We start from the raw sequence: 23,900 nt of genomic DNA, 5'->3' as shown, positions 1-23,900 counted from the left end.
GCCCAAGCAACTCAGGCTGGGTGCCTGGCCCTTCCAAGCATGAAGAGTGTGGGCCCGGGGGAAGGGTATGCAGGTCAGGCTGGCAGATTCCACTCAGTGGCTGGAGCCCTACCATCTACAGAGTGAAGTGAGAGCACCCCTCAGCAGGGCTCCTGGCCTGGGATGGGTCTCCAGCCTGCCAGCCAGCCAGCCAGCCAGCCAGCCAGCGGTGCTCACAGCTATAGTCAGCTCAGGCTCAGAAACCTGCCCCAGGAAACACTTCAGTGATAGAATAGCAGGTTACCCAGGAGACCCCTGCGATAGCCTTAGAGTCTAAATGCCATCACCCGAGGCACCCAAGACACAGACACACACATTCTCTCAATCTCTCTCTCTGTGTTTACTTGAGACAGGGTCTCACTAAGTAGTGGTCTGGAACTCACAGAGAACAGTGATCCACCCGTCTCTATCCACCCATTGCTGGAATTAAAGGTGTGTGCAACTGTGTCTGGCTGGCTTGTATCTGAAATCCAGTCCTTGGCTGTTCTCAGCACTGACACTGGAGGAGCTTGCCTTGGCTGCTGGATTAAGGTAAGGCTGAGGGGATGACCTCACAGGCCCACATTGCCCCCTCTGGCCACAGCACTCTTGGGAGTCTGGACCATCCATGGTCCTTGGCTGGGGAAGTCAGGACTAACGTGGGGTCACCTTGGTGCCACAGGAAGCTGCTGATCAGAGACCAACCTCAGGCTACCAGAAGTCCCTTTCAAGCCCTGGGGCTGCAGTGTCATTTCACAATGGTACATCAGAAACCTCCTCCCCTTCAGCTCAGACAGACAGACAAGTGTACATCCCTGTGAGCAGCAAGACAGAGATTCTCCCACCACCACCAGAGAAAGCCCAGACCACTTCAGCAGGTGCAGACATCTTTCATTAGTTCATTTAATTTCTGACAACTGTTTTCACGGTTGCGTCATCCTTTGGTCCACAGACCCAAAAAGCAGCCTCCAGGAAGACATTCCTATATTCCTTGGTGCGATGTGTGCCATGCATCCTCAAGATGGCACAGCCTTTTGCAAAATAAAATTAAAATGGAATATGAGTGAGAAATGATCAGATTTCCCACTTTGGCAAAGACTGAGCTCAGGCACCAGCCTCCCGGCACCACGCTGGAGGTGGATCCCTGAGTAGAAGGCAGGGTAAGCTTCGACCTCCGGGGACAAGGCATGGGACATCTGTGGACCATCAGGCCAGGGAGGCAGGTGGGCAGTGGCTGGCTGAAGGCAGACAGAGGCAGGGTTGCACTGGAGAGGGGTGTGTCTGTAGGTGCACAAGGGAAGTCACGGGGGTCGGGGAGGGGGATAAGGAGGGGGAATCAAAATCAACTTTCCTATTCTCACACTAGCAGCTAAGTGACACTGGACCAAGACTTGGGTTTTGTCTTCTGACCAAGGTGCCTTCTGGGGTCAGGCAGTCCTGGCAGGCTGCCTGATAACTTGAATATTCCTATTCCCCTGTGGCCTTTGTCAGAAGGTGACAGGGGGAAGTCCTATGTGACATGGCTGTCCTGAGCTTGTAAGGATGGGTGCTGGGGTGGGATTCTGTGCGGTGGGCAGCCCCTCGTCACTCTGCACCCCACAGTAGGACAAGTCATCTCAATGCAGCTCTTGAGATGGGGCAGCTTAGGGACCAAGGGCTTTTGCAAGCGGTTTCCTATGGATCGAGTGGTCAAAGTCCAGCTGGCTACAGAGAGCGGCTGCTAGTTCTAGAGCCGCCCTTCCAGTTGGGCCACGGCCTGCTTCAGGTCCTGTACGATGAGATCCACGTCAGCCCTGGTGGTACTGCGGCCCACGCTGAGCCGGACCGCATTCCGGGCCACGTCCACAGGAATGCCGCAGCTCAGCAGCACTGGGGATGGCCTGCAGAGGAGGGAGAGCATCGCTGCTGCAGAGGACATACTTTCCTCTGTGCTCCTCCTACCTCTCAGCCAGGCCCTCAAGCTGTGGATGTGCTGGGTCCCCGCAGTGCCCACCTACCTGACCTGATGACACCGTTTGGGGTCTTCCTGTCCCCAGACTCCCTGGCCCAAACATTCCTCCAAGCCGACATAGGTAAGCCCCCCTAACACTCTCCATTTCTCTCTGGTACCCATTTGTGTTTCACATGCATATCGCTCTCTAGCCCTAACACCTTCCTCCCATGCTTCTACCAACTATGTTCAGCTCTGCACTGAGCCCTGGCTCCTGGGCCTTTCCTGTATTGGAGTCATGGTAAACATTCTTTTTTGTTTTTGTTTTTTCGAGACAGGGTTTCTCTGTGTAGCCCTGGCTGTCCTCAAACTCAGAAATCCGCCTGCCTCTGCCTCCCAAGTGCTGGGATTAAAAGCGTGTGCCACCACGCCTGGCCATGGTAAACATTCTTTGAGCAATGCCATCTAGTGCTTAATTGGGGGACCCCATGTGCCCTTCCCATCTGTACCTCCCCCCGCCCCCTGCTTCCCAGCCGGCCTCAGTCTCCCTGCTCCTTAAGGGAGCCTCGGCCATCAGGTGCTGGACTCCAGGCACTGTGTGGCCAGGTCCTTTCTCTCTTCTGTGAACCACTGATTCCGGAGAGCCTGGTCCTTGTCCTCCTCTCCTGGTTAGCACAGGGACCATTCACATGCCCACCTAACTGTCCTACCAGCTCTGGACCCAGGACTGATTGCTGTCTGCTGCCCTAGAACCACGCCCATTCACCCATTCACTCTGATCCACAGGGACCCATACCGGCTCCCAGCCAGGAGCAGAACCCTTCTCCCATGCTGTGAGTCTGTAGTTCAGGGGCTAGGCTCCGAGTTGTCATTAACCTGCGAGTTGAGTGTTGCTAATACGCACCGGTCCTCGTGATCTGAGTGGCATGATGCTCCCACACTGGCCAGCAGTGTCCGGCACTGTGCAAGGACCATGTACCCTGTGAAGACAGAATGTGTCCCCAGATGCAGGACTTGAACCATCTCCTAGCCCTCCCAGCCTTCTGGCCCTGCTTCCCAGCCACCACCTGCTGACTCCCCCAGTGCAGGCAGAACTCCAGGAAAACTACTTCCTGCAGCCACAGAAAGGCCAGCCCTCTTTTGCCTCCTAAGACTGGCTTTGAAGTGGTACTCTAGCCAGCCACCTCAAGGGCACTGGGGTTCCTACAGGCTGCCTTGCTTACAGGTTTGGCACCAGGTAGTACTGAGGGTGGCTATCTACGGCTGTGCTCACCCAAGGCACATTGTCCTCTTCTCTCTCACAAGCCTGGGTTAAACCCTAAAACTCCAGAGATGCTGGTGTAGTTAAACCCCCAAAATCCCTGTCACACTTAAATCAACACAGGTCATCACTGGGCACAGATGGAGAATAGCTTCCTCCACAGGAGGTCTGGAGGGTTGAGAAAGCAAAACTGCTTCCTCTCATCAAGCATGGGCTTCAGCCTTAGGTCCCAGCATGTCCCATCAGGCTCCCCTCTGATCCAGGGAGATGAGGGTGACACCCTCTTCCAAGAAGTCAAAAGCCAAGGGCTGGAGAGATACTCCGTGGTTAAGAGCACTGGCTGCTCTTCCAGAGGTCCTGAGCTCAGTTCCCAGCAACCACATGGTCTCTCAAAACCATATAGAATGGAATCTTATGGCCTGTAGGCATTCCTGCAGACAGCCCTCACAAACATTAAAATAGATAGATAGATAGATAGATAGATAGATAGATAGATAGATAGATAGATAGATAGATAGATCATAGCCTGGCGGTGATGATTCTTTGATCCCAGCACTCAGGAGACAGAGGCAGGTCTCTGTGAGCCTGAGGCCAGCCTGGTCTACAGAGTGAGTTCAAGGACAGCCAAGGTTACACAGTGGAACCCTGTCTCGAAGGAAGAAGAAGGAAGAGAAAGGGGAGAGGGAGAGGAGGAAGAAGAAGAAGAAAGAGAGGAGAAGGAGGAAGAGGAGAAGCCACACATACAGACGTGGCCACCAGGTTTGGGAACTGGGGAGTGAGTGCTCCCAGGATGATGCCACCTGAACTCGGAATCCTGTGCTTTGCCCTCGGCCAGGTGTCACATGGCCTCTGCATTTTCTTGTCTTGACTGAGTAGAAGCAGGCCAGCTTGTTTAGCCTGGACTGCTTTTCTTTGGCTTGACCTGGGCACAGTTTGCTCTCTGCCCTCCTGGCTGCACTAACCAGTGTCTCTGGCAAATGTCCTACACCCTGTTAATGTCAACTGCATTGTGCTGAGAGAACTCAAGGGCGGGATCAGGGCCTGGCTCAGACCCAACTCATGACTCCCCAACATACCCGGGACCAGGTTAAGAGCGGTAGTCACCTGGAAGCCGGGAGCCCTGGATGGAAAAGTTGCACGTGTTTGGAAGCCGCTCCACCCCTGGGAACCGGCTGTTCAAATGGATTCTCTTACCAAACGCAGCCTAAAAGCAAAATCCACACACACACACACACACACACACACACACACACACACACACACACACACACCAGGAATAATTAGTCAATGATCACTTCAAAGTCACCCTTTCCCATCAACTGGTTGATATCGAGATGTTTTTGGAAACAGTCTCAGCGTGTGTTTATCCTGTAACAGCTTTGCAGTAGACTACGGACCCTAAAGCTAGCACAAGTGAACATACTGAACATGTTCATCCTTCACACACGATCATGTCTGTGAGAAAGAACAGGGTCCCCTTTTGGGATTTCTGATGCCAGCTAACTTCCAGCCCAGTCCTGTCCCCTCTTTCCCTTGGTCCCCAGACTGAGTGTCATTCACAGGGAGAGTGTCTGGTGCCACCATGCTCCCTGCACTGTCCCACCCTAGGACGTCTCCCAGGTGCATAGACAAGGCTGCAGGGCTGGCCTTTCGCCCTCTCACCTCCAGCCTCTCCTCCAGATAATCTCGGATGTCTCTCATGTGGGCCTCATAAGTCTCGCAGTTCTCGCTCACCAGATCAGCAGCCTGGGGACACAGACATGGGACAGTGGGGGACAGTGTGGGTCTCCTGGGGTTGGAGACCAGACAGTTGTAAACAGCCTTCCCAGCCTCTGCTAAGCCTCTGCAGAGTGTGCCAAGATGCCCTGCGTGGTCCCTGCAGGGTCACCAGGTGCTTCCCAAAGGCTCCATCCAGGTGTCACAGGCAGAACAGCAAACAAACCCTGAGGGAATCTCAGCCCCTAAGGCGCATCAGTCCACTAAAGGACACAACTAGCTCAGCAGGCTCACTCCTGAGAAGGGAGTGCACAGGTCTTCAGGTCCCAGATGGTCCAAGGAGATAGTCACCGGGAATAGGAGTTTCCATCGGCAGGCAGCAGACAGCGCCTCCTGGGCAGCTGCCCGCCTTGGTGAAGATCACTCAGAGAGCCTAGGCTGGCAGAATCGGAATGTAAGTGCCTGGTAGGCATGTAATTAGCTCTAGTCAGGGCTGAGATGACCTGATGTGATATGTAAAGGTCATGCTAACTGCTGTACCAGAGGCCCACAGAAACCATAGCAGATACCCAACTAAGGACGAGGACTACTTCATCCTTCATCCTTCATCCTGCGGGCCAGGAAAATGGACAGAGATGGATTGGCAACCCACAGGAAGAAGAGACAGCCACAGCTGTTATCCCAGATCCATGATTGAGGACGAGGAGCCCTAAGGGGTCTCCCAGCTTTGTGAGTGAGGGCCTGGAAAGTGGGGGACATGTCAGGACGACAGAGAACGTGGAGGGACCTGCGTGGTCTGGTCTCCCAAAGCAGATAGGTAGTTTCCATTGTCAACTAGACTGGCATTAGAGTCACTATGGCAACATACTGTGGGTGTGTGGTCTTCGAGGGTGTTTCCAGAAAGACTTAACTTTAGAGGGAAGGTCCACCCAGAATGTGGGCAGCTTCATCTCCTGGGCTGGGGTCCTCGGCTGAATGAAAAGAGAGTGACCCGGGCAATGGCCATCTCTCCCTGCTTCCCTCCTGTGGATGCGAAGTGACTATCCTTGCCCTGCCATTCCTGAAGAGTGAGCAGAGCATAGGCTCCAGAGGAGACAGGCCAAGAGTGCCACACCTGACTTGGGTACCTCACATCCTTCGACTCGCTAGGGGCCAGCAGGCCTGACCACCTGCAACAAGGCCAGCATTGCCATCTCTCATTCAGGAAGAGGCTCAGAGGGTTTCCCCTTAAAACAATTCTATTTAGCACGTGTGCGCAAACACATGCAGAGGCCAGAGGACAAGTGTCTGGTCAGTTCTGTCTTCTCGCCATGTGGGCCTCGGGGATCACACTTGGATCGTCAGGCTGGACAATGTCACCACAGAGCCATCTCGCCGGCCTGGGTTTCCCTTTCAACTGTTAGGCAGGAGCAACTCACCCTACCACAAAGAACGAAAGTCTCTTCAACTCCTCACCCTCCTGCCGCTACCTCCCAAGTACTGAGACGACACGAGTACACCACATCTGGCTCTAACTCGCCAGCCTCGCCAAGGAAATGCCAGGCTTTCTGTCATCAGTACACTCCTGGCATCAGCAGACATACCTTCCCAAGGCCAGCAATCATGGGCGTGTTCTCGGTCCTGCAAGAGACAAGGCACAGTGTAGTGTAAGAAAGCTTGCTGAGCGCTGAGCCTGCAGGCATTCACTGCTCTTTGCTCCTGATAGTGGATGGGATGTGATCATCGGTTTAAAGTTCCTGTAGCCTTGCTTTCCCTGCTATGATGAGCTGTAACCTGGAACTGTGTGTTCACAGAAATCCTTTCTTCCCTGAGGTATGTATGTATGTATATATGTGTGTATGTATCGGGGCAACTCTTGATGTTGTCCGGTCTGTCATTGAACATATTTTCCCAGTAGGCAGCTGGTCTGTTAGTAGTAAAGCTGTTCACAGAGCAACTGTTAAATGCATGTGAGATGCTCCTATGAGTGCATGCAGGGGCCCTGCACGTATGTGTTCATGTGGAGAGCGGGTGTTGAACCAGGCGTCTTCCTCAGTCACCTCCCACCTGACAGGGTCTCTCTGAACCCGGTGCTCACTGATGGATGGGATGAGCTAGTCTGGGAGCTCTAAGGATCCACCCACCCATCTCCATCTGACCCAGCGCCAGAGAGAGAATCAGGCTGCCATGCACAGATTTTACACAAGTGCCAGGGGTGGGATTCGTCTCGTAGCATGAGCTCTGCTGACTGAGCTACCTCTCAGACCAACAAAGCTTCATTTTTGACAAAATCCAGCTTACCCAGGTTTTCTTTAGTGAGTGATTTGCTATGAAGTCTGAGAACTTGCTGCCTTGACTGGGTCCTGGCAGGTTCTCACCTTTCCTTTCCCTTCCCTAATACAGGTTTTATATTTTATGCTCTGTGTTTAAATCATTTTGAGACAATGCCTGGTGTAGTCAGTGTAAGGCTCATTCATGGTTTTGCCTGTGATGTCCTTTTGGTTCTGCAGAATTCTGTTTGCTGACATTCTGATAAATATTTTCTCACACAAACTCATGAGAGACATTGGTTTACTTTGGTCTTTGCCTGTGGTATCGGCTTAATACTGACAATATGAAGTGAATCGGAAGTACCTTCTGACTGTGAAATAGGATCATCAAAAGCTGGCTTTCCCCCATCGACCTCCTGTACTTGTTTGTCACCTGAGTGCTGTATGTCTACAGCGTCCCTGATCTATGCTCTGGGAGTTTACAAAAGAGCTGAGCGTGTTTACTACGTCAGATCTTCTCAGTCGTGAGCTCGGGAAGTTGCCTGTTTGTATCTCCTGGGGTTCTAGTTTCAGCATGCAATTCCTAAACATTCTAGTGGGCTTGGACCTGAGTATTTTTCATTGTAAATGGCCTTTTTAATATCCACCTGTCCACTACTAGTATACACACACATTCTTAAAGCTTCACCTTATACTGCAACTTCATTTGAGCTGGAAGTGCTTTCCTTGGAGGCTCAGCACAGGCAGCCTCGTGCTCTGATCTGGGTTGGCACGTGGCTTCCACTGTTTCCTTTTCCTGCCTGCCTAGAACTTCCAGCAAGTTGACAGTGGTCTTCACCCAGTTTCCAAACACATGGTCTCCATCACAGAGCTGATGATGGTAACTGCAGGGTGAGAGAGGTGAGCCCTCCCCAGGCTAGGAAACTTCCCTCTCACCCTACCATTTGAGAGCTTTTAACACGAATTGGAGTTGACTCTGTCAAATGCTTTTTCTGCATCTAATGAGACAACCACATGTGTTTTTACTCGGGAGCCTGTTGGCACAGTGGATTACACTGGTGGTTTTGACCCTGAGCAGCCTTCCACACTGGTGATACTTGCTTTATAGAAACCCTAAAGTCCCCTCCTCTTCTTTTCTGGAAACAGATCTGATGTTCCTCAGACATTGGACATGATCTAGTTAGAACCATCCAGGGATGGAAATTTCTTTTGGGGAGGGTTTATTTATTTATTTATTTTGGTTTTTCGAGACAGGGTTTCTCTGTATAGTCCTGGCTGTCCTGGAACTCACTCTGTAGACCAGGCTGGCCTCGAACTCAGAAATCCGCCTGCCTCTGCCTCCNGTCCTGGAACTCACTCTGTAGACCAGGCTGGCCTCGAACTCAGAAATCCGCCTGCCTCTGCCTCCCAAGTGCTGGGATTAAAGGCGTGCACCACCACTGCCTGGCTTCTTTGGGGGAAGTTTTAAAGCTACATTCCATTTCCAAAGAGTCATGGTTCCAGTCTAGCGATTTACTAACAACTGCGGGGCAGTTCCTTCCTTATAGGGCTCTGATGTTGGCAGGGTCTGATGTGACCTGTCACTCCTGGTCGGGAGTTTTTCCTTTCTTCTTTGTCACTCTTCCTACAGGGTCACCAAGGTAGCCTGAGCTGTCCATGTAGCTGAGGCTATCCTTGAATTCCTGGTTTTTCTGTCACTATCTCTGAAGCACTAGAATTGGAGATTTTGTTTGTTTGTTTTATAGAACCCCTCTTGGCTTCATTGATCTGTTTTCCCAGCTGGAACTTCTTACACTTCCAGGGCTCATTTTGCTCCCCACTTTCTGGTTCTTCATACAGGAGCTTAGGCCCTGTCTTCACATTTTTTCTTCTCAGCTATTTTTAGTCATTTTAAGATACACACTTCCCTTTCGGCCGCTGAGCTTGTGGTCTTGCTCAGTTTTCTCAGGCCTGCAACTCTCCTTTGTTTAGAAGAGGGTTCTTTGTTTGCAGCTGTTTGGGGATTTTTTGGCTCTGTCATTGCCTCAGGCACCAATGGCTAGAGAGCACTCTCTCTAAGTTTCCATTTTTAACTGCCCTAAGGCCTGCTTAAAGGACTGTGAGTGATCCCAGTTCCTGGCTACAGTTGGGGGGGAGGGGGGAGGGCATGTGACCCCATGTGATGCAGCACATTGGCCAAGGCACTTGTGGAGATGTCCATCTCCTTCACTGTCTAGTGGATGAAGCCGTGGTGGAGAACACAGTCCTGAGATTTCCAGCTGTAACCAAGGAGTTTTCCCTTCCTCCTTCCTCTCCTGGGCCTCACAAATGCTGGGCCAGTTCACCACCGAGCTCTCGGCCAGCTGTTTCTTCTTTCACTATCTGTCCGGTGCCTGTATGCGCTCCTTGGTGGACTGGACACGGTGTCTTCTCTGCCTGTGCTAGGGAGTCTATTGCAGCGAGGATTTGAAAGCCACACCTGCTTCCCCAAGGTAGCCTGAGCTGTCCATGTGGTGGGGTATGTGGACATGAGTATAGGTATCTCAGGAGCCAGAAGAGAATACTGGGTCTCCTGGAGCTGGAGTTACAGATGGTTGTGATCCAGTCAAGTTTCTTGGTGCTGGGAACAGAACTTGGGTCTTCTCTGAGAATAGCAGGTGCTTTTCACAGATGAGGGATCTCTCCAGCCCATAAGAATTCTTTTATGAAATGTGTTTAAATCGTTTACATTTGACATCATTATTGAAATGGCAACTGTGATGGTTAGTGCTAGTTTTCACCTTGATAGGGTCTAGAATACCCTAAGAGATGGGGCTCTGGGCATGCCTGGAGAGATTATCTCTTTACATTCATTGAGGTGGAAAGGCCTGCTCACTATGGGCGGCACCATTCCCTGGTTGGGATTCTGGACTGTGAATGTGGAGAAAGAGGACAGAGCAGCAGCAGTCATCACTCTGCTTCCTGGTGAAGGCTGTGCCGTAACAAACTCCGGCTGCCTGGACTTCTCGCCATGATGGACTGCGTGAACTCTTGAACTGTGAGCCAGGAGAAACCTTTCCTCCCTCTAGTCGCTTTTGCCAAAGTGTTTTATCACAGGAAAGTAAACTAAGGCAGCAGGACTAGAACCCGTTCCCCCCACCCCCTCTTTCTTGTGGCGCTACCCAGACCACAGCCTCATGTATTCCAGGTGAGCATCCTATCAGTGAGCTATTCTTCCAGACACTCCTGCTTGCTTTTGGGAGGGGGGTACTGCACAGTTTTTAAAGTTTAATTTTGGGATACATCTCTTTGTAAAAGATCCCCGCCCCCAGGGACTATGAAAATGATATGCATTATATTAATATATTATATACTGCTATGTGTTAGTAAAACTTTTCAGCCTATTGATATTACCATTTTACCTGATCAGATGAGATATAGAGTCAGGTGAAACATGCCCTGTAGAACCAGTGCTTGAGAGGTAAGGGCAGGAGGGTCAGAGTTCAAGGCTAGCTTGAGATACATGAGTCTACAAATGCCAAACATATATAGGAATATCCCTTCTTCTACGGCTTCTCCTTTACACAACTATTTTAAATATTCACTTTATATACATTGATAACTGCATCAGACACTGTTCTAATCTTTCATATGCCAACAAATCTTTTTTTTTTTTTAATGCTTCAAGAAAAGCCCAGAGGAGAAGGGCTTCCTACTGTTTGTTTTTTCTCAGCTTCTCTCAGTTTCTCTCCACCTGGCCACACCTTGACTTCCTCTTCAGACCTAAAGACCTGCTAACCAGGTGTGAGATTCTAGCTTAACTGTTCTCAGCAAGGTGCATAACCCCGGGAAGCCAGTGTCATTCAAAGCACTTTCCTCTTGTCTGTCAGAAGTCATCTGTCTCTGGTTGCTTTCAAGGGTTTATCTTGCACTGTTACACATTTAAATGTCTCAATATACATTTCTTTAGGTTTATCCTGGCTTTTTGCTTGTTAGTTCTGTGCTTCAAGTCTTCTGAATTGGTGGGATGTCTCTTACTACATCTGAGGGGCTGGCTATCTGTCGTTATCTTCATCACCATCACCATCATCACCATTTTGGTTTTGATTTTTTTTTTTTTTTTTTTTTTAAAGACAGGGTCTCACTATGCAGCCCTGGTTGTCCTAAAACTCTCTGTAGACAGGGCTGGCCTTGGACTCACAAAGCTCCAACCTGCCTCAGCCTCCTGGGTGCTGGGATTAAAGGCGCAAGCCAGTATGGCCAGCTCTATTTCCTCAAGTGACATTCTCGAGCCAGTATGGCCAGCTCTATTTCCTCAAGTGACATTTTTTAGCCCTGTTCTGTCTTCTCTCATTTGGGGAGATCAATAGCGTATGTGTCACACCATTTTTGATGGCCTCCGAGGTCCTTGATGCTCTGTCCAGTTTCCTATCCCTGGTGTCTGCTTTCTCTCTCTCTCCCCCCTCCCTCTCATTCCCTTGTTTCTTTCCTTTGACCCGCTGTCCTGCAGGACGATGTGAGTCCATCCACAAAGCCACCCTGGTTACTACAGACTTTAGTTTGAATGTTTACTTGGATCTTCACATGGTGCTCCCATCCCTCACTCATCTTGAGTGCTCCCAAGATCCCTTGCTGTCACGCACGTCATGGAGTCTGCTGTCTCACCTTGTTCTCTTGGGGTTGGCATCCATTGGCGATCTCCTTACACTTGCTTTAAGATCTCTCTAGTCCTTGTCAAGATACCAGGACATTTTCACATTTGTATCTTGGCTCAGTTTCTGCTCTTCCTGATTTGCTCTGAGTGCTGTGCAGAGAGAGGGCTTGCATCCCAATGCTGCCAGTGAGGAGGAGCCATAGCTCTCACTTGATATCCAAAGAGGATGTGTCCTGTTGTAGAGGCCTGGAGACTCCAGGGGCCCTTTAGTGTCTCTGTTGACACCATGATGAGGCCTGAGGTGTTCACACAGCCTCTGGGTGGAAGCCTGGGGGTGTATTTAGTGATGGCTGGCGAGGAGCAGCACACTGTCCTATCCTAGGAGGATGTGCTACAGCAGATGTTGCCTGGTGTTTCTTCTTCTTGATTGGCTGGCCTACCTGCCTGTGGGCTTCAGATGGAGGCAGTTCTTGCCTTCCCTTAGCAGTGTTTCTGGACAGCTGGTTCTGGCTGTGGAGCTCGTGCGTGCCAAGGAGCCAAAACTGTCTCCACCTCCTCAGACATCCTAACAAAGGTGGTGCCATCACTGATTTGAGGGTGAAACACCATGCAAGTAGTGGAGTCCCGGGGCTCTCACAAAGGAAAACGGGGCACCCTCTGTGCCTGCTGAGCCCCCACTGCAGAGAACAGTAGAGCGCTGCAGCACACAGGGAACCCAATACTCTGAAGCATTTATGAGAAGGGGACTCCTATTGCATGCTCTGAGTCCCCCCCAAGACACTACAGATCTGAGTTCCACTGTGGAAACCAATCAGTAGGACCAATCCTGGTTTGGGGTGATGTAGATTGCACTTCTGAGAGAGAGAAATGGTGAGATGTCGCAGACTCCTCTGACAGGAGCGTTTGGTCAGCTGGACAGAAGCTCATGGACTTTTAACCTTACCCTGGCCTGAAATTCCGCTCTTGTCCACCTCCAAACAGCATGGGGTACAGGGGGGTAAGTTTACCGACCCCTCGTACATACAGAGCACCGATCCTGGGGCCGTAGAACTGGAAGGGAGGGAAAACCAGTCATTCACTCACTGGGAGCTGCCTGGCCGGCCACCTGCTCCGTTCCTGTCTGAGTGCGAGAGGCACAAGGTGCTCTGGGCAGCTCTGGGAGAGCATGCTCCCTGACATCTCCTCGTGGCCTGGGCTGGCTTTCTGCTATGACTTTGGTGTATGAGAGTCACAAGAGCCCTCAGGTTCAGGGTCCAGCCCAGCCTAAGGACTGGCAGGTGTTGCATTCCTGTTCCAGCCCTGTGTTGAGAGGAGCCTGTACATGACACAACTGGATTGTGAAGGATGATGGGGCCAGAATGGCAGCACTCTATGCCTCCCAGTGGTAAGAGGCAAAGGGTTAAGTGTCATTGTGTGAGGCCAGCTTGTGTGCTCCTTTAGAGACCAACTAAGGACTGTGCTGCAAAACTGAGGACAGAACGTCTCGGTCCTTGTCAGGTGCTAGAAAGCCAAACAGAAGCTCTGGGGAGGGTCTTTGCTGTGACCTTGTTTCTGAACTGCACTTTGAAGAGTCACTGAGACCAAACCTTCTTGCTGAGAAGTCATAGTTCAATTAAGTTAGAGGAAGCAACAGATTCCTGGACCCATCTCTCCTATGCTGGCAGGGTCCTCCATGGGGGCAAATGAGGCCTCTGCGTGTTTCCCCGGCAACCACAGCCATTCATCCCCCACACAACCCGTAGCTATGTCCTTCCCCGGCTCCGTGTGGGTTGGGGTGCCCTGCTATCTGTGTCACCGATTGTCAGAGGTCATCCTAGCTGTTACACACCTGCACCGAAAGCTCTCGGGGACAAGGCCCTTCCTGAGTTGCTGTCACTGCATCTTAGCACCTGGTCCCTATCGGGCACCTGGAGCTCACTGGATAACGACAGTGACATATTCAGTCATGGACAGCGGTGCCGAGGGTTCCACCCTGCCGAGACTATTAAGTCAATATGGAGGGAAGGCGGCCCGTGTGTACATACCTTATGCCCCACGATGGTCAGGAAGTCCACGCCCAGGTCTTCGACATCCACTCGCCTCTTCCCCAGTGCCTGAGCAGCGTCTGTGTGCACCAGGACTCGGGGCAGCCCCGAGGCAGCCCGGATCTGGTTCAGGGCTTTAATACGACGACTGATCTCGGAGACAGGCTGAAGCAAGAAGAAGCAAGCATCGCAATGAGTTTGTGGTTCTGACTAGATGGGGGCAGAATGAATGGCGTGAGCTGCCAAGGGTGGAGCTAAGCTACCTACAGAGTCAAGGACAGAAAAAAGGCCAGGCCTGGTGCAGACACGTGGAAATACTCATGTCAAGTACTCATGTCAAGGCCACCCTGGGGCCTCCTTGAAAAGAAAAAGGCCAACTCACCATGATGACGCCCGTCTCATTATTGGCCAGCATGATGGTTACAAGACATGTGGTGGGACGGACAGACGCCAGGATATCCTCGACCTCTGCCTGCCCATTCACCTTCGACACTGGGACAAAAGTGACCTCTGAGATACAAAACATACATACTAAGGTTAGCCATGCAAATAACTCCACAATTCTATTTTTAAAACGAGGAATGTATCATCCAAGTTCAGACGCCATTAGAAGTGCTGTCCACTGAGAAGTTCAGGCCTCACAACAGCAAGGCTTGGGTAGTGAATAGCTACAGGAAGTTAGCCTCACCATGGCAACAGGCAATACCTTAGGTGACACATTAGCAGATGCATCCAGGGAGAAATAGCAAAAAGAGGATTTTCCAGGGCCAGACAAAAGGCCCACAGAGAACTGGGATAGGTTCTAGCCAATTTCTGCCCACAGTTAGTGGAGTCTAACAGCTGGCTGTCCCATCATCTGCAGACAGACACTCCTTAAAGAAGTCAGAACAAAGTCAGCCAGTGTGCGCAAGTCCACCCCAGACTCTGTGTCTTGGGATGGATTTGTGCATGACCATGGCTGTGTGCAAAATATGAGATCAACCATGTTCCATCTCCAAAGAGAGAGAGAGAGAAAGAGAGAGAGAGAGAGAGAGAGAGAGAGGAGAGAGACACAGAGAGAGAGAGAGAGAGGAGAGAGACACAGAGAGAGAGAGAAGTCTTCTTCAGCATGTCTTGCTCTTCCGGGTGGCACATTCATTCCTTACATAAATCCTTTTATTTATTTATTTTTTTAGATTTATTTATTATTATAAATAAGTACACTGTCGCTGTCTTCAGATGCACCAGAAAAGGGCATCAAGTCTCATTACGCATGGTTGAAAGCCACCATATGGTGCTGGGATTTGAACTCAGGACCTTCAGAAGAGCAGTCAGTGCTCTTACCTGCTGAGCCATCTCACCAGCCTCGCTTACATAAATTCTTATAAGTGAATCTGTAAGAAAATTCACTTTTATTTTGAAAAATTATTTTAAAAAACGCTACTGTGGCAAAAGATAGAGGGACAACAGGCCAGCGCACATGGACCAGATAGAGTCAGGCATCAGAAAAGACACGACAAAAGGAATCCATCTGAAGCCATTTCTGGGGATCCGGAGGTGTCTCCCACTTTTCTTCCTACCTGGGCCAGTGTTGGGGTCTCTCACAGGGCGATCTGGAGAGAAGCACCCCTGGAACTCTGTGAACCAAAGCTGGGGTTCCACCATACTAGAGGACACACAGACCAGCCCCATGGGATGTCTCAGTGGCCCTTATGGCTGTCATCAACGGGTCACCTTCCATCTTTGAGCAAAATGTCAGATTTGGTGATACAGAGATTGGAAGCAAGAGGTTAGATAAAACAAATCATTCTACTAGAGCGTTGCTTAATATCTCAATTGCACTGCTGTACATAAAATCTAGTTTTCAAAACATAAAACAGAGAGCCAATCTCCAAAGACACAAATTCTTACTCCTAGCTCACAGTGCACCACAGACTTAACCGTAAGAATCAAAACTGAAAAAGGCGCTGGGATGGCATCTTCATGACATGGGGTAGGGTGAAGTCTTCTTATATATGACACAAGACAGAAAACAAAAATAAAGACCAAAAGCAAGTAGACCTCATCAAAAGTTAGTTGGCTTGTGTCAAATATATGTGAAATTCTTGTAAGTCAATAAAAAGATAAGCAGTAAAACTTAGGGCAAGGGACTGAGGCACTGTTAGTGGCGGAGTACTGGCCTAGCACACTTGAGGTCCTGCGATCAATCCCCATCACCACCAAACAGCAAAAATAAAACCAGAAAGGCCAAGAACATGAGCGGACAGTCCTACAAAGGAGACGTATACAAAATAGCCAAGACAGCGTGAAAATACGGTAGGCACCGAAAGACCACAGAGGTTGGCCCTATGATGGTGACTGCGACAGAACAGACAGAGAAGAAGCTCCAGCAAGGAGAAGAGACTGGTGGTGGTGGTGTCAGATGGTGACACTGGCTGGGAAGCAAAGGCTGAGGTTAATCAAGTCTACCCAAGAATCTGTCAAACATGGTTTCAAGACAGGGTCTCTCTGTGCATCCCTACCTGTCCTTGAACTAGCTTCATAGAAGGGTGGCATTGAACTAACAGAGATTCGCCTGACTCTGCCTCCCGAGTGCTGGGATTTAAGGCATGCACCGCCACCACCGCCACCACCACCACAGCCACTGCTCAGCTTAAATTCGGTTTCTGTACGACCCAGCAATTCTGATCCAACTCCCACACAAACACTCTCCCTAGGCGGTTTATGCAGCTTTATCCATAACAGCTGAACGTAAGAACAGTGGGAACAGCCATCAGCTTCTGAAAAGGCCAAAACGATTCGGTACACACGTTTGTAGGGTGTGTGAACCGGGTTCTGAGTGGCCTCTCTATCTCCTCACTGAGGTCCAGGATGGTCCCCACGGTCACTAACCTGCCATTTGATTTTCCACCAGGTGCTCCAGGGGCAGCCGGATGGAGTCGTGTTCCACTGTGCAAGTGATAAAATGGGGCCTGGTCCCCTCTTCCGGGCTGTGCTGGTCAACCATGTTCCCCTTCAGGGTCTGCTGTTCATGGAAGCATCTTACCATAGAGTGGATTACTAAATTATTTGACTGCAGAGACACAACAGGGAGAGCCTTCACCAAAGCTGCCAGCAGAGAAAGAGGAAGCTCTCAATCGCTCATTACTTTCCTTCCTGCCTAACACAGCAAAAGGAAAAACCCAGAGAAAACCAACCTCCTGACAGACCTGCGCCTTCAGACAGCTCCGAACATTAAATACTCTAGAGCTCACTTCAAGTGTGTCTGTTTTGTTAGTAAGCCCAAACTTTCATATTACATAAATCTGACAAGAAGAAGAATTCCACCCCACGCTGGAGGAACACGATCTGGAGGGATACACAGGCACAAATGTAAGATGAAAGAAAAAAATAAAAAGTCAAATTAAAGTTAAAATATACCCCTGCCATCGGAGCGCATGTTATTCCACACACAGTACTTGGCCCCAGATCACAGCCAGCAGAGCCTGCCTCAGAGTTTCTTTGCTCCCCTGAGCCTGTGAGTCACCTGATCTGCCTCAGGGTACATGACTCCCAGTTAGCACTAGTATTTACACTTCTGCACTGGTCAGGAGAGGCTGGGAAGGGTAGAAAGCCCTGGTGCTCCCCTCATGGCTGCACCTGTGTTCAAATCTGTAATGGCTATTCCTGGTGCTCAACTTGACTATATCTGGAATGAACTACAATCCAGAATTGGAAGGCTCACCAGTGATCCTAATCTGGAGGCTGGGAGATAGAAGTTTCTGATCTGGATCTTGGTATGGAGATCTTGAGGCATAGTAGCTATGAATTCCAAACATTAAGACAGGGAGATGTGAGAGTTCAAGGTCATCTGGGATTATAGGCGTGGTAGCACATACCTTTAATCTGGGCCACACCTTCTGCTGGAGACCTACATAAGGACATTGGAAGAAGGAAGATTTACACTCTTTCTCTCCTTCTGCCTGCTTGCCTTGTGGGATCTGCCTGCTTGCCTTGTGCTTGCCTGCTAGATCCTTGGACTTTCATTCACAGCTGCTGCTGACCATTGTTGGGAGTTGGACCTCAGACTGTAAGTCATCAACAAATTCCCTTACTATATAGAGACTACCCATAAGTTCGGTGACTCTAGAGACCGCTGACTAATACAAAGTCTCTGACTCGCTGGCTGTTATCCCCCTGTGAGTTGTGTGAGTCCCCCAGCTGTCCTGGGTGCTAGCTGTTGGTCAGCTCTGTGAGATGAAAGCCTTTTCTAAATGCTCTTTGACTTTCCTCGAAGTGTTCTCCGATAATGCAAAGTTTATCTGTTACTGTTTGCTGGGACACAATTCAGTGTCTCCCTGGTTGGTTTTGGCTCATACATGTGATCTTCCTGCCTCGTCTGCCCAGCCAAATGCTCTCCTTTAAAGTAGATGCTATCCACATCTGCTTTGAGAAACCTTTTGTTGTCAGACACTACAGAGGAGCTGAGGCAGCAGCTAAGGACTTTCTAATGTCACTTCTTGGTCCCATCTCTGCTGAACAGCAGAAGTTGACTCCTGGGTCCAGTGGCAGCACCATTCAGCAGGGTTCCCTACTATCCGCCCACTCAATCACATGACAATCTTATGCTCTACTACTGTACGAACAATGGCTGTCCAGGCCTGTCCTGAGCAAGCAAGATGTGCGGCCACCTAGTCTCGCAGCAAGTGTTCGCACTGACACACTGTCTCTGACCAACTGTCTATCCTTGCTAAAGCTGTCTGCCTAGTTATGGGAGCTCTTACAGTCTTGGTTTGGGGCGTGTCCACCCTTCTCATTGGGCAGCTAATCTTCCAGAAGCCTTGACTCCTGGCTTCTACATGAGTTAATTTGTGAGGGTTCATTGTCAGAATTTTAAGAGGCTGTACTGAGTCAGCAGATGGGTTTTAAAAGAACCCACATCCTTCAATCTGCAAAGCAGGGTCAGAACTTCTTAGGAGGCCCCATGAGATGTCTGTCACTTCCCTGAGAGGTCTCACCAGTTCTTTTCTACTGGATCTATTTCCTAAGTGACATTTTTATGTCCTGGTCAATGCCTATTACAGACACAAAACAAAACAAAAAACAAGAAGCAAAAATCAACCAATCAACTAACCAACCAACCAACCAACCAATCAACCAACAAATCAAAACCAACCAACCAAACAAAAACCCCCAAACCAATTGACTTTTAATCTAAAAACTGCTGTGGCTGAAGTAACCTGTGATCCACAGCTAACAACTGTCCCTGATGTGACCCCACCCCCACCCCACCGGTGCTTTACCTCGGTGCCCCCAGAAGTGAAGATGATGTCCTGGGGCTTTCCACCTATCATCTTGGCCAGGCTTGCTCGAGCTGCATTTATAATGTCCTTGGCTTTCCTACCTTGAAGGACAAAAAACATGGTCATTACTAGCAATTCCACATCTAACAGAGCAACCAGATAAGGGAAGCCAAGGACTGGGATGATTCTAAAAGGAGACACACCCACTAAAAGGAGCACACTTCCCTACCACTTGGCGGGGCATCAGCAAAGGGGCCACACTGAGAGACTTAGGAAGTCAGTGCCCACCACCGGAACTCAGCGAGAGCCAGGGGCAGCTTGGTTGGGGGGAATCTAGGCTCCCCCAGCACAGCTTTTCTTTCTTACTGGATGCCAGAGGAGGGGGTGCTATGGCTAGCCACCCACCTTCCCACCATTCAAGATAGGCCAAGGAACCACAGAAGTAACCAAACAGAACGTGAGGCTTTACACACCCGGTCAGCCAGTGCCTTTTCTCAACTTCAGGTCAGCCTTGGGAGACACAGGAGGAAGGTTGATTAGGTGTCCTGGCTGCTGCCCAGTTGCACTGGACACTGTGTCAGAGAAAGGTGGCTCTACGGGGCTCTCAGCCAACATACCAGTGGTCCCTACATTTGATGCTGGGTCCAGACCAGCTTTCCCATGCTGCCCAGTAGGCCAGAATCTCTCCCCTCCTCCGCTCACTTCCAAATGTTGGCTGTTTGGAGCAAGGCCACATCTGGAACACTCAAACTCTTCCCACAGAACCTCAGCACACGTTGCTGTAGATTTTAAAACCTAATACTGTGACACACTGAAACATCTGTGATGAGCTGGGGTGGTGGTACGTGCCTTTAATCCTAGCACTCTGGAGGCAGACACAGGTGGATCTCTGTGAATTTGAGGCAGACTTGGGCTACAGAGTAAATTCCCGGAAGCCAGAGCTACACAGTGAGATCCCATCTGCCTTGAAAACAGACAGGCAAACATTTGTGATTCATGATTTTCACTTTTCTTTCCCTTCTTGGCATTCTACTCAAATATCAACAGAAAGCAGCTGGGATGTCACCCAGGCCAGCAACGATCTCCCACTGTGTGCCCCACTTCCTGTTTACCCTTAATTTTCTTGGCCTTCTCTAGTGTATCCTAACAGAAATTTGACTATTCTACAGGGGACATTAGGCAGATGGCAATGTCCAGAAATAAGGCAACAGACAAGTTAATGGGTGACTAGCATCTGACCTGGAAAGTCTGTGTCACCGAGTTGCTGGGGAGCTTTCAATAAGCAACTGCTATGAAACCCAGCAAACCCCTTACGGAGGGACAGAGGTACCAGTAAGGCCTGGTGGCACATCAGTTAGCTTGGGTCATCTTTAGTCCCCTGGCTGGCACTCAGTTCCCAATAAACCATCATTAATGTGGTTTGTCTTAGTCACCCTAATCACACAGTGCAGGGCTGGGTGCGGGGCCCTTGCCATTCTGCTGATAAACATTAACTAGGAAGGCAAAGCATGATTAGCCTCCAAGTCCGTAGAGAAAATGTGTTATGCTGTCTTTTTAACTACTGACTTGCAGCAAATTATCACCCAAAAATGCAAAAATTTAAAACTCTACACCACAAAGGCAAACTAGAAAGAAGTAAGAATATAATTATAAGCCTGGCAGTGGTGGTACACACCTTTAATCCCAGCCTGTCAGATGTGTAGTTCCTAGCTAGGATATCATACAGGGACAGAAGACTTTAAGAGTCAAGTCAGGTGTATAATTGTAACATGATGCTAGTTTACATAGAAGACACTATGTAGACTTTAGTGACACAATGCTTAAAGATTAGAATGTAATTATTTTGTTTCCATTTTTCTAAAGTGTGCTTTAAAAAACTCTTGGGAATTCTGTTAAGCAATATAGGCATTGTACTAACTTTAAAGTTGAAAGAAAAAAGAAAGTTCACCCCAATCCCAAACAAAACCACCTCATGTAAGCATACACTTTATACATCTTTATACATGCCCCCCCCCCCATTTTTGTTTGTTTGTTTTGATTTGAGACACAGATTCTCAGTTTAGGTAGCCCTGGCTGTCCAGGAACTCACTTTGTAGACCAGGCTGGCCTTGAACTCTCAGAGATAAGTCTGCCTCTGAGTGCTGGGATTAAAGGCACACTCCACCAAATCAGGCTAGTATACACTCTCTCTAAGAGGCATGGATTCTTCTAGATTACCTGACACGTAGGAGCTGCTGGGGTTTCCCCAGGCTTCCTTCATGGCCTCTGTCACAGCCTGGATGACTTCGGGCTCTAGAGGTGTGGTGGCATTATAGTCCATATAGACCTTCCTGGAAGACAGAATAGCCTGTAAAGTTTGGGGAGGCAGTGTATAGGCAGCAACACTCTTTTGGGGTACCACAGGGAGGGTCCTCTGCATCTAGAGTGAAGGCCCAGGTCAGCCATTAGGCCTCAGCTCTCCATGTTCTCCCTCCTGATGGGAGACACCATGGTTTCCAGTCACCCAGTAGCTGCCCCATACAAGATGGCCATAATCTCCCCTAGCACGAGGCTGACTGATGACTGGAGGCCAGAGATGCGCCCAATTCCAGGAAGGGAGGGAGGAAGGATCTGCCAATGGCTGGGGAGCCCCACATTCCCCTGGGTAATTTCCCAACAACTTGGAGCCATCTGCCCCTTCCAGTCCTCCAGGAACTGCCTCTAGGAAGGAGCTTTGTACTCGGTCTTTGCTGGAGGCTTCCCAGGGCTATGGCTGTCCCCTCCCTGGCTTTTACTGGGCAGGTCTCTCCCTGGGGCAACTTGCATTTTCAGTTTTTCTTGCCCCACCCCCACTCTACCTAAACTTTTTAAAGTCTGTGCTTCAGCAGATCTGTTTGGATGAGGCTCTAGGGTTCGACTGGAAACTGTAGGCTGCAGCCTGGCCCTCTTCCTTCCTCCCTCCCTCCCTGTCTTCCCCTGTGGTCCCATTCATCATCTGACCCAAGAGTCACATGTTTAGTGTTCTCTCTAGGGAGCCAGTGATGAGCAGCTCCAGGAGCAAGCAGGCTTTGTCTTCCTATGTAGGAACTTCATCCACAGGACACAGAGTTCAAAGCCCCAGAGACCCTCTCTAAGGAGAGTTATCTGCTTGTGCTCTCACCAGGGTCCCAGACCTTTGGAAATCTCTATGGTAGGCAATCAGGCCTGAAAACCGTCATTATTTCACTTGGTTTTAAATCAAACCAGTGTTCAAGCCAATGCAGTGGTGAGCCGGAACACACTGCCCAACTATGTCCAGGAGAGCACAGCAGATCAGGCAGGAAGAAGCTTTGATCTCCTATCTTTGCTTTAAGTGCCACGGAGTCACCTGATCTTGCACGCCTGGGCCTTGTAATGTGGACCTACCTGACCACCCTGGGGCTGGAATTCCCATTGCTGCAGGCTTTGCCTGAGTCCCAAGTCTGTTCCTTCCTAGTAATAAAGAGCCCCCAAAGTGCTGCACACCCACAGGCCCGCCGAGTGACTGGATTTCCCACCTATAGCTTGGCCGAACTGGTTTATGGTTTGCATTTTATCAGCGACTGACTCTGTTATTAACGGGCTTCTTAGAGAAAGTGAAACTGCTTAATAAACGTCTGGTATAGGCTCAAGCCACCAGGCTTAGGCCTTTATGAGACAGGTTCTCACTGTGTGATCCAAGCTGGCCTCCAAATCACAATCCTCCTGATTATAGGCAAGTTCCACCTCATCGGAGGAGGCAGGAGTAGCCTGGACTACATATTGAGGACTTATGGGGCTGAGGTGGAGGAGGGACCGGGGGTAAAAGAGAAAAGAGAAAGAAAAAAAATGAGATGGGGATGGAGAGGGGGCTTCTGATATGACACATTCCTGGGTGGGAGAAGGCTGAACCAGGACCTCCCGTTCCTTTCGCGCCAGGGGAGGAGGTCCCACAGCCCAGTGGACCGCAAGAGAAGGCCGGTCTCCCCCATTGTCCTGGTGCCCCTAGGGCTCCCTCCCCAAAGTCCACTTTAAACCTTCGGGTGGTCAAATGGGCCTTAGAGATCGTCCCCAAAGTTCCCTCACCCCCACCCCACCCCCGTCCCACAGCCACGCCATACTAGACTCTAAGCAGCCGCGATTCTTGTAAAATGCAGATAATCGCGATTCGGCTGCCAGTTCCAACCTCCAAGAAGAGCCCATTCCCTGGAAAGAAGCCCGAAACACGGGAGGATGATGTGGCCACACTCGGCACAGTTGTCACTCGCGGGCCCCCTTCTGCCCTCAGCTTGGGCGGTAGCCTGTCCTCTCCCGGTTCATGTGGCCGGACACTTCTGCGTGTCCCTTCCTCCCGCCTCACCATACCCTCACTGAGGTCCACCAGGTGTCCCTAGGCCCTGCGGGCTCCTTGAAGGGAGCGCACCTGTCGGGTAGGCTCTCCACACTGCCACTCGCGCCATTTCGCGCTGCGTCCATCCCCCTGATCGCCGGCAGGTCACCCCAAGCCTGAACGCCCCGAAGTCTCTGAATGGGCGGAGCCTCGGGTCTCCGAGTATCCGCATTGGCTGCGCTTCGCGTTTTGGCCAATTTGTGAGCCGCACGGGCCCTGCCTCCGCCCCTGACTGGTTGATTGGTCATGCGGGGTCAGGTGGCAGTGGGGCGGAGCTGGAGACAGCCTCAGTTGGGCCACCGCGCTGCCGGTCCTATCTAACCGGTCATCCGCAAAGCGCGCGCCGCTAATGGCGAGTCATCTGGGTGCTCCAGCTACTGGTACCGTGCTCAGAGAGCCCACTTTCCTGGGCTGTCACCAGTGACAGAAGGACCAGTGACTTCACCGGTCGCCGCAAAGTTGA

General features: G+C 50.4%; 1 protein-coding gene across 2 annotated transcripts; it reads right to left on the bottom strand.

Annotated features, from left to right (window-relative positions):
* Positions 1-892: 892 nt before the first annotated feature.
* Positions 893-23,607, bottom strand: Scly (selenocysteine lyase). Of its 2 annotated transcripts, none has more exons than XM_021163457.2 (12): positions 23,471-23,607; positions 21,289-21,401; positions 19,072-19,172; positions 16,682-16,862; positions 14,193-14,320; positions 13,811-13,975; positions 12,730-12,836; positions 6,509-6,545; positions 4,872-4,955; positions 4,314-4,413; positions 2,853-2,928; positions 893-1,898 (listed from the first exon to the last, which is right to left on the bottom strand). In XM_021163457.2, exons 1-12 carry the CDS (start codon positions 23,521-23,523, stop codon positions 1,745-1,747), a joined length of 1,299 nt encoding a protein of 432 aa, XP_021019116.1. In that variant the 5' UTR covers positions 23,524-23,607; the 3' UTR covers positions 893-1,744. The 2 variants fall into 2 exon arrangements, with proteins under 2 accessions (XP_021019116.1, XP_029333862.1); XM_029478002.1 differs by having other exon boundaries at positions 23,413-23,498.
* Positions 23,608-23,900: the final 293 nt, after the last annotated feature.

The sequence above is a fragment of the Mus caroli genome, chromosome 1 (assembly GCF_900094665.2).
Source record: "Mus caroli chromosome 1, CAROLI_EIJ_v1.1, whole genome shotgun sequence".
Lineage (NCBI taxonomy): Eukaryota > Metazoa > Chordata > Mammalia > Rodentia > Muridae > Mus > Mus caroli.
The sequence above is the reverse complement of the archived record's forward strand: the minus strand, read 5'-3'. Positions and strand labels throughout refer to the sequence as shown.